Genomic DNA, 9,768 nt, shown 5'->3' with positions numbered 1-9,768 from the left:
GAAGAAGCACATCTGGGATCCGCAGCCAGGGAGAGAGATGGGCATCCTCCCCGTGGGAAGGGTGCTGACCAGGGTTGTGGGGGGAAACACCGGTGGAGTGGGCAAGGCCAGGTTGGGGAGGAAGAAGCACATCGGGAAAAAAAAAAAAAAAAGAAAAAAAACTACATTTAAAACATCTAATTAGAAAGTTAGCCAAAGATATGAAGAGAAATCTAATTGAAAAGAATACACAGATAGTATATTTCTTACAATTGCATGTGAATCTACAATGATCTTAAACGAAAAAGTTTAATTAAAAAATTAAATCCTTACGGGGTGGGAGGTGGGAGGGAGGTTCAAGAGGAAGGAGACATATGTACACCTACGGCTGATTTGTGCTGATATATGGCAGAAACCAACACAACTTTGTAAAGCAATTATCCTTCAATTAAAAGTGAATACATTAAAAAAATTAAATCCTTCCTGACAGGTTGCAAGTGTTTGCATGATACAAGGAAGCAAAAATCCTTTATTTAAAGACTTTGTTGTTAATATTCTTCTACACACACACACACACACACACACACGCAGAGGACTCAGTTGATAAAACATTCTGGTCAATGAATCCTTAATTAATGACCATTTGCAATGAGAATTCTCAGCCCCAAAGCTTTAAAATTTCAGAGGAATGACTCTCCCAGAGAAAGATTTCTGGCCCAAGACCAGTTCAATGGGTGTGGTCATTTTGTCAGGAGCCTGCCATAGCCCCTACTTGTTAATATCCCCTGCCTCATTTTTTTTTTTTTTCTACTTTCCCCTGCCTCTTGATGGCTGCCTGCTGTTCCATTTGTAAAATGGGAATATTTAGAGGTCTCAACGAGATAATATTGTTTTTTTGTCTTTCTTTTAATTGGAGTATAATTGCTCTACAATATTCTGTCGGTTTCTGCTATACAACAAAGTGAACGAGCTATATGTATACACATTTCCCCTGCCTCTTGAGCCTCCCTTCCGCCTAACCCCCATCCCACCCATCTAGGTCACACAGAGCCGCCTGTGCTATACAACAGCTTCCCACTGGCTAGCTATTTTGCACGTGAGATAATATTGTTAAGTGTTTAATATAGTGACTGATCCCACTGTTGGTTTGCAAACTGGCCCCTGTACATGCAGGGCAAGGAAAGACCAAATAAAGAAGCAGCCACTCCAGTTGCGTTGGTGACAGGTTTAAAATCACCAGAACTTACATACCAGGCTTGTTTTGGGTGACTGCAAGAGGAGTCACCAGCCAGCATCTTTAAAATTTATGTAGAGGCCTTATCTGGGCTCAGTCATATATACTAACCAAATGGTCTCAAATCATCTATCTTAAGGCTGTGTCCTTGGGGCACCTTCTAGAAGGGGGAGAGGTAAGCTTCTCGAAAGGCCAGTTGGATGCATATTCCAGGCACAGGGGAGAGTGTGAGGAGCTTCTGATTGTCCTGGTCTAGCTTGAAGCTCAACTGGAGGTACTGTCCTCTCAATAATCCCCTCCTGCTTTCTCATGTATTTTTCCTCCTCTTTGAGAACAGGAACACTAATTACATGGAGGTTGAAAATAGTAGGTGATGGGTTGAAGGCTGATGGGATCTGGAGAAGAAACGCTGCCAACCAAGCCTGGAGGGGGTAAGAGGTTTTGTGATCGAGGAAGCCTGGGGAAATGAAGTATGTGTGCCGAGAAGGAAGTTCCTGGTAGAAGGGGATGTGATGTGTTGACAGGCTAATGCTTCAACACTGTGTACTTTTCTCCTCAGCGGAAAGAACCACAGAACTAAGAGCGCTGGTCTCTGGGAGGTTTGCTGAGGCTGTGGTCTGACACTTATTTGCAAGATTCTAGGAGAGTCCTGGGGTCATGCACTTCTGCTCTTTTCCATAGAGATGACTTAGAACTGGCTTGCTAGAGGTAATTGTTCTTATGCATACCTTTATAAGGCCTGTCATTACATAAATCCACTTACTGAAAAGAACCTTTTCTCTTGACAATTTGAAAAATATGCTTGGGTTCACTTTCAAGATGTAGGGTGAGATTTCTATCTGCAGGATGGGGACTTTGTTAGAGACTGGTGAGTACAGTCATACTAGGGCATGGCCACCAGGAAGCAAGTGAGAGAGCTTGGGACAGGTCTAGAGAGAAAGTCCGCTAGAAGCAGGGTGCAAGGAGAAAAGGAAGAACGCGGGCAGCTAAGGTTCCCAGTGGCCAGGAAGCCGAGGACTTTCCAGGCCGCAGAAATTGAAATTAGTCTTGCTGCTGGAGCCTGGCCCCTGGTGTTACCCTCAGGGCGGTGGTCACTGAGTTTGTGCACACTCCTTAAGTCCTAGCCTGTCCCTCGGTGGGATCTGCTCTGAATAGACGAGAGCCCTGTGGCCACACTGGCTGGCTGGCAGCTCTCAGGAACACCCGCTCCAATGCAGTGCTGTTCAAAAGACAGCCTTGGGTAGACCCTGCTGGAACAGGACCGAAGATAACCCTTTGCAAACCACACTGAATCTTCTCCTTCCTGCTTCCTTTATCTCCAGAATCTATCCAGGTTGTAGCTGGGTTGAGGTCAATGTCTTCTCCCAACTGGTCATTAACTCACTTTCTGGTAAGAACATATTTCTCTGCATGCCCCACTGCGCGCAGCCTTGGGAGAAACAAGATTCCTCTTCCAGATCGAAAGGTGCACATGTGACCCGCCAGCCCAGCCAACCTCTCCGTTTCCTGGGGACCAGAATCTTGAGAGTGATGGAACAGCATTACAGCTACTTTCTCCTGACTGCATTGTCCAATAAAAGGTGTCTGATGGCTCCTGCTGCCTGGATTCCCAGAACGGTCCCATTTCCTGTCCTAATTGTGACCTGTTGTCCAACATTGTTTGTCTCCTGAGAGTTACCCTTCCAAGATCTTTAAACAAATCCTTAAAAAATTTTTTTTATTTATTTGACTGTGTCGGATCTCAGCTGCAGCACGCAGGATCTTTGTTTAATCACGGAGGATCTTCTGTCGAGGTGCATAGACTCTCTAGTTGTGGAACACAGGCTCAGTTGCCCCATGGCACGTGGGATCTTAATTCCCTGACCGGGGATCAAACCCACGTTCCCTGCATTGCAAGGCGGATTCTTAGCCACTGGACCACCAGAGAAATCCTAAACAAATCCTTTTTAAAAAGCCAGAATTTATTTTCCTTGCAACTAGAGAGTGCTAAGTGACACAAATGGGCTGAATCTCACAAGATGACACCACATGTAAGGGCTACTTGTATGGGCCTGACCATGGGTCCCAAACCACCTGCACATGGGCCAGATGGTGGACCCAGGACCCAGAGTTTGAGGTGGAAACTTGGGGATTCCCAGAACAATACAGTAGGAGCCAGCAAGGCAGCGAGGGTGCCCTTCCCACGTGTATGTGTATGTGTGTGCTAAGTCGCTTCAGTCATGTCTGACTGTGTGCAACCCTATGGACTGTAGCCTGCTAGGCTCCTCTGTCCATGGGATTCTCCAGGCAAGAATAATGGAGTGGATTGCCATGACCTCCTCCAGGGGATCTTCCCAATCCAGGGATTGAACGCACATCTCTTATGTCTCCTGCATTGGCAGGCAGGTTCTTTACCATTCTCACCCCCACCCACAATTCTGGTTTAATTAAGGGGACCAGGGGATGCTCCTGCACCATTCTGCAATGTAATCTGTTCCTGCAAGACAGGTCACTATGGGGAGGAATGTGGAAATGCCACCAAAAGAGGAGTTATTGAAGGAGCAGAGGTGTTCAGCCTGGAGCTGAAAAGGCATGCTATCTTAAAACATCACTTAATCAATCATCTGAGATTTCTTCCTGGCATGTCAGACACTGCTAGATGAGGAAAGACACTAGTACTCTTTTGAGGGGAGCACAGCTCTGTAGCCATGCCTGCTCCAGATGGGAAGTAGGCTTATTGGAGGAGGGAGTATCTAAGGTGACTCTAGAAGGTTGTGTTAGTTCAGTTCTGTTCAGTCGCCCAGTCGTGTCCTACTCTTTGTGACCCCATGGACTGCAGCATGCCAGGCTTGCTGTCCTTCACTATCTCCTGGAGTTTACTCAAACTCATGTCCATCGAGTCAGTGATGCCATGCAACCATCTCATCCTCTGTCACCCCCTTCTCCCCTTGCCTTCAATCTTGCCTAGCATCAAAGTTTTTTCCAATGTGAAGGATGTGTAAGAAGTTATTCCAGGAAATAAGCAGGGAGGGAGTGGTGGGCATGGGAGAGAGACTTTCTAGGCGAGGGCAGTAGCAGGTGCCAGGGCACAATGGGAAATGTGCAGAGAGTCTTGTGTGGAGTGGGGGCTGGCACCAGATCAGAAAGAGCCTCTGAAGTCAGGCCAAGGGAACTCTTGAAGGTTTTTAAGTAGGAAAGTTACCCAGTAAGATTTTTCAAAGGTTGCTGTGGAAAAAGGTTTGGAAGCAGGTGAAGACTAGAGTATATAAGACAAATTAGGAGTTAGATGGAATAGTCCAAGGAGAGATGGGGCCTGGGCTGGTGGCATGGCAGCAGGATCAGGGAAGAAATCGCTGGGGTGGCTCATCGGGGCTGCAGAATAAGGGAGAGAAGAGGAAACGAAGAGGTCCTGGGAGGCCTTGTTCGCCAGGCAAGATGTTTAGTGGTGAGGGTGGCTGCCAGTCTGAGAGCTATCCAGGCCCAGCAGCAAGATCTTGGGCAGCCACATGCCACCTTGTCAGGATGGCCAGATGGTGTCTGGTTTTCAGAGGCTGACACACAGCAACCAAGACCATACAGGACTGCCTCATGGTTCCAAATAGCTACATGTTAACTCCTCGGAGCGAATCAAACTTCAGAAAATCTAAAGAAATCCTCAGAGAGGGACCAGAGTAGGTGTACCTGTCAACTGACGCTTCCACCCCATTCATCAAGGGCCCCGGAGGTGGAAGGGTCATCGGGGTCACCAAGGGAGATGGAGACTGAAGGCTTGTGTATGTGTGGACTGTAAGGTTATTTATGAAAACTCCGAGCAAGTTGCTGACAAGGACTATTGTCCAACGAGGTCTCCACGTTGCCTGTGAATTGAAGGCTTATGTCTACCCAGTTCAGTGCCTCTCACCCTAGAGTGGATGAATTACCAGATTTCAATAAGAACCTACTAGATAGCACAGGGAATTGTAGTCAATACTCTGTAATGACCTATATGGGAAAAGAATCTGAAAGAGTAGATTCTTTTTAAGATTTTCTAAGATTGGAACCAATCTTTAAAAAGAGTGGATATATGTATATGTATAACTGATTCAGTTTGCTCTACACCTGAAACTAACCCAACATTGTAAAGCAACTATGTTCCAATAGAAACGAATTTTTAAAAAATTTATCAAATTTCATCTTTCCCTTTGATCTCCATTTCCTGGACGTCTCCCTCATCCTATCTTGGGCCATTCTTTTTTTTTTTTTTTTAATGGGAATGTTTTTTATTTATTTGTTTGTTTGTTTTTAATCTTTTGACCACACTGCATATCACATGGGACCTTAGTTCCCCGACCAGGGATTGAACCCATGGCCCCTGTATGGGCAGTGCAGAGACTTAACCACTGTACCACCAGGCAAGTCCCTGGGTCACTCTTCATATGACACATTTTTCCACTTCAAGAAGTGCCTTATTTCTTACATACTGCAGAAGTTAAGGATACGAAAGTACATAAATAGATTTACATGTGATATGGTAGAGTCCATTCGCAGAGCTCATGAATGCTATAAAATTCCTATTTATTACATAAACATTTATGAGTTTTTTTACAGCACAGTATTATTCCATTTATACATAATTTTTCTTTTCTTGAGAAACATTAAACATTGTTTTTTCGACAAGTCAATGACATGAAGGGAGAAGGCAATGGCACCCACTCCAGTACTCTTGTCTGGAAAATCCCATGGACAGAGGAGCCTGGTAGGCTACAGTCCACGGGGTCACGAAGAATCAGACACGACTGCATGACTTCACTTTTACTTTTCACTTTCATGCATTGGAGAAGGAAATGGCAACCCACTCCAGTATTCTCTCCTGGAGAATCCCAGGGACAGGGGAGCCTGGTGGGCTGCCGTCTATGGGGTCGCACAGAGTCGGACACGACTGAAGCGACTTAGCAGCAGCAGCATGACATGAAGAGAAAAAAAAAAACAGACGAGGGGGACGGTAGGAAACAGAGAGACTATTCCAAACAAAAGAGATTTAAAAGCCATAATGTGCCCTTAAAATGCATTGTGTGGTCTTGTTTGAAGTCTGATTCAAGCACATCAGAAATAAAAAGACATCTTTTGGAGGCAGTTATTGAAGACCCAGTATTGGATCATATCAAAGAATTGTTATATTTTACAGTATGAAGTAACACTGGACTTACGTGAGAAAATGTCTATATATTTTAGAAGTGTAAAATAGGGGGTGAAATGACAGAATAACATAATGTCTGGAATTTGTTTTTAAATACTTCAACCAAGGAAGAAAAGTGCTTGAATCTGTGGCAGGATTTTGATAATTGTTGAATCTAAGCAATGAGTCCACGGGGGGTTCATTGTGCTACTCTATTTTGTGTGATTTGAACACGTTCATAATAAAAAAAAAGTTAAAATGGATTAAACCATACCAGCAATGAAAATTAAGTTCCTAGGCTAATTCCTTATCACCCCATTTTCATTTTCTCATCCTACTGAAGAGACAGGGCAAATTCATTTAAGCTTGGGAATGAGGGCTTGCTGAGGCTGATTTTTCAACAGGAACTTTATAGAAGATTGAGTAGAAGATTGTGATGTGAATGGGTTTTAGTGAACTTCCTCGAAAATTTTCAAGAGGAAATTGAACACTCACTTCTTTGAGAAAGGACTCTAATGAGCTGGCTGTCTGCAAACAGATCTACAGACCCAGGAGGCGGCAGAAGGCAGGAGCGAGCAGTCTAGCCCTGGATGCAGGCAAATAGGGTTCCAGTGATGTCTTTGACTCAGTTACACAGGACTTCTGGTAAGTTACTCAATCCCTAAATGCCTCAATCTTCCCCTTCATGTGTGTGCATAGTCGCTCAGTCGTGTCTGACTCTTTGCAACCCCATGGACTCCAGCCCACGAGGCCCCTCTGTTCATGGAATTTTCCAGGCAAGAGTACTAGAGTGTATTTACTCTAGGGGATCTTCCCAACCCAGGGGTTAAACCCAGGTTTCTTGAATCCCCTGCATTGGCAGGCAGATTCTTTACCTCTGCTCCACCTGGGAAACACCCAGTCTTCCCCTCTGTAAAGGAGAACAATAATAACCACCTTGTAAGGTTTTAGTTGAGATACAATAGTCACATGGTGACTATTCATTAACCATTAACCACTAATATTACTCTTGCATTTGGGTCACTGTAATATGGGTCACTGTAAAATGGGTCACTTTTTCACTTTTCTAAAAAAAAAAAAATTGCATATCAGAAAGACTGGGGGAAATCCTACTATCCAGAAGCTGGCTGACTGCTTATGTCAATTTTTACAGGTTCTCTATTATTCATGGGGAACACCCAGGAGCTTTCTGCAACACTGCCGCCTTTCCAGAAACTGTTTTAGGATCCGCAGAGGAGGGACATCCTTGTACTCACAATGAACAGACTTAGTGTACATATGGAAAGTGATTTAGGTCTGCACTTTGAAAACAGAGGAAATAGAGATAAAGAAAAGAAAATATGTACTTAAAAAAAAGATTCAGCTCTTTTCTCTTCTCCGCCATCCTATGAGCGGTTGAGTTCTGTCCTCACCATGTCTTCTCACAAGACTTTCAGGGTCAAGCGATTCCTGGCCAAGAAGCAAAAGCAGAATCGTCCCATTCCTCAAGGGATTCAAATGAAAACTGGCAATAAAATTAGGTACAACTCCAAGAGAAGACATTGGAGAAGAACCAAGCTGAGTCTATAAGAAGCCTCACATAAAAAGCGGCACACATGTTAAGACCACTTATTTAAGTAACCAAATCACAGTGAGACCATCACTACTGTAATGCTTGGCTCCTGATGTTTCTTATTTCCTCACTATCAGTCTGAGACCAGTAATAAATATGATACGTTTAAAAAAAAAGATTCAAATGTATATTCTCAAAACAAGAGGAATTGTAGTGCACAGGCAAAGTTTTTTTCTGAAAGGAGATTCAGATATATATCAAAAAGAAAGGAGGATGTCATGGTATTGGCCTGAGGAATTAGAATTCCTGCAAAAATCCTATGTTGGTATTTATCATCTGCACTCCAGTTCATACCAGCAATCCTAAGATGATTTATACTGTGCTCCAGGTAGGTGTTCTGATTCTAATCCATCCTTTTAAAGGCATTCTATTTCTTCATGGTCTTCCCAGGCAGTGCTAGTGGTAAAGAACCCCCCTGCAAATGCAGAAGACATAGGAGATGTAGGTTGGATCCCTGGGTTGGGAAGATCCCCTGGAGAAGGGAGTGGCAACTCCAGCATTCTTGCCTGGAGAATCCCATGGAGAGAGGAGCCTGGCAGGCTACAGTCCACGGGGTTGCATAGAGTTGGGCACAGCTGAGTAACTATTTTCTTCATGTTTTCTTTTATTTTCATTTCTTCATGCTTTAGACACACCCCTGGATACATAGTCTCATCACTCCACAAAGGTTCTTTATTTTTTTTCTTCCAGTTTTATCAAGATGTAATTGCCATCATATCTCAGAGGGTGAGATAGTTGGACGGCGTCACTGACTCAATGGACGTGAGTCTGAGTTGGGGGTTGGTGATGGACAGGGAAGCCTGCAGTTCATGGCAATGCAAGGAGTCAGACATGACTGAGCAACTGAACTGCCATACAGTACTGTATAAACCTAAGGTGTCCAGCATAGTGATTTGGCTTACATGCATCATGAAATGTTTACCTCAGTAAGTTTAGTAAACATCTGTCATCTCATATAGAGAAAAAATTTAAAAAATAGTGGGAGGGGGGTTCAGGATAGGGAACACATGTACACCCATGGTGGATTCAAGTCAATGTATGGCAAAACCAATACAATATTGTAAAGCAAAATAAATAAATTAATTAATTTTAAAAAAACCCAGAAAGCAAAAATAGATAAAAATAAATAAATAAAAATAGAAAAAATTTTTCCTTGTGATGAGAACTCTTTGGATTTACTCTTTTAACAACTCTCATATATAACATACAGCAGTGTTCATTATATTGATCATGTTGTACATTACATAACTGCACTTATCTACCTTATAAATTGAAGTTTGTACCTTTTGGCTGCCTTCTTCCAATTTCCCATCCCCCCCCCCCTCCCACCACCTCCCACCTTTGGGAACCATAAGTCTGATCTCTTTTTCTATGAGTTTTTGTTTGTTTGTTTGTTTGTTTGTTTATTTGTGACTGTGCTGGGTTTTCGTTGCTACGCAGGATACTCTCTCGTTGCGGTGCATGGGCTTCTCATTGCTGTGGCTTCTCTTACTGCTGAGCTCGGGCTCTAGGGTGCACGGGCTTCAGGAGTTGTGGCACATGGGCTCAATAATTTCGGTTCCTGTGTTCTAGAGCACAGGCTCAGTAGTCGTGGCGCATGGACTTAGCTGCTCCATGGCATGTGGAATCTTCCCTGACCAGGGATTGAACCCATGTCCTTTGCATTGGCAGGCAGATTCTTTACCACCGAGCCACCAGGGAAGCCCTGGTTGTTCGTTCTTGAAGTATAATTGACGTACAACACTATGTTAGTTTCTATTACACAACATAGTGACTCCTCATTTCTATACAGTTCAATATGATCACCAT

General features: G+C 43.8%; 1 protein-coding gene across 1 annotated transcript; it reads left to right on the top strand.

Moving 5' to 3' along the window:
- Positions 1–7,559: 7,559 nt before the first annotated feature.
- Positions 7,560–8,058, top strand: LOC110131841 (large ribosomal subunit protein eL39-like). Its single transcript, XM_070478397.1, has one exon. It carries the CDS (start codon positions 7,761–7,763, stop codon positions 7,914–7,916), a length of 156 nt encoding a protein of 51 aa, XP_070334498.1. The 5' UTR covers positions 7,560–7,760; the 3' UTR covers positions 7,917–8,058.
- The last annotated feature ends 1,710 nt before the right edge of the window (positions 8,059–9,768 follow it).

This window comes from Odocoileus virginianus, chromosome 17 (genome assembly GCF_023699985.2).
Source record: "Odocoileus virginianus isolate 20LAN1187 ecotype Illinois chromosome 17, Ovbor_1.2, whole genome shotgun sequence".
Classification (NCBI taxonomy): Eukaryota; Metazoa; Chordata; class Mammalia; order Artiodactyla; family Cervidae; genus Odocoileus; species Odocoileus virginianus.
The sequence above is the reverse complement of the archived record's forward strand: the minus strand, read 5'-3'. Positions and strand labels throughout refer to the sequence as shown.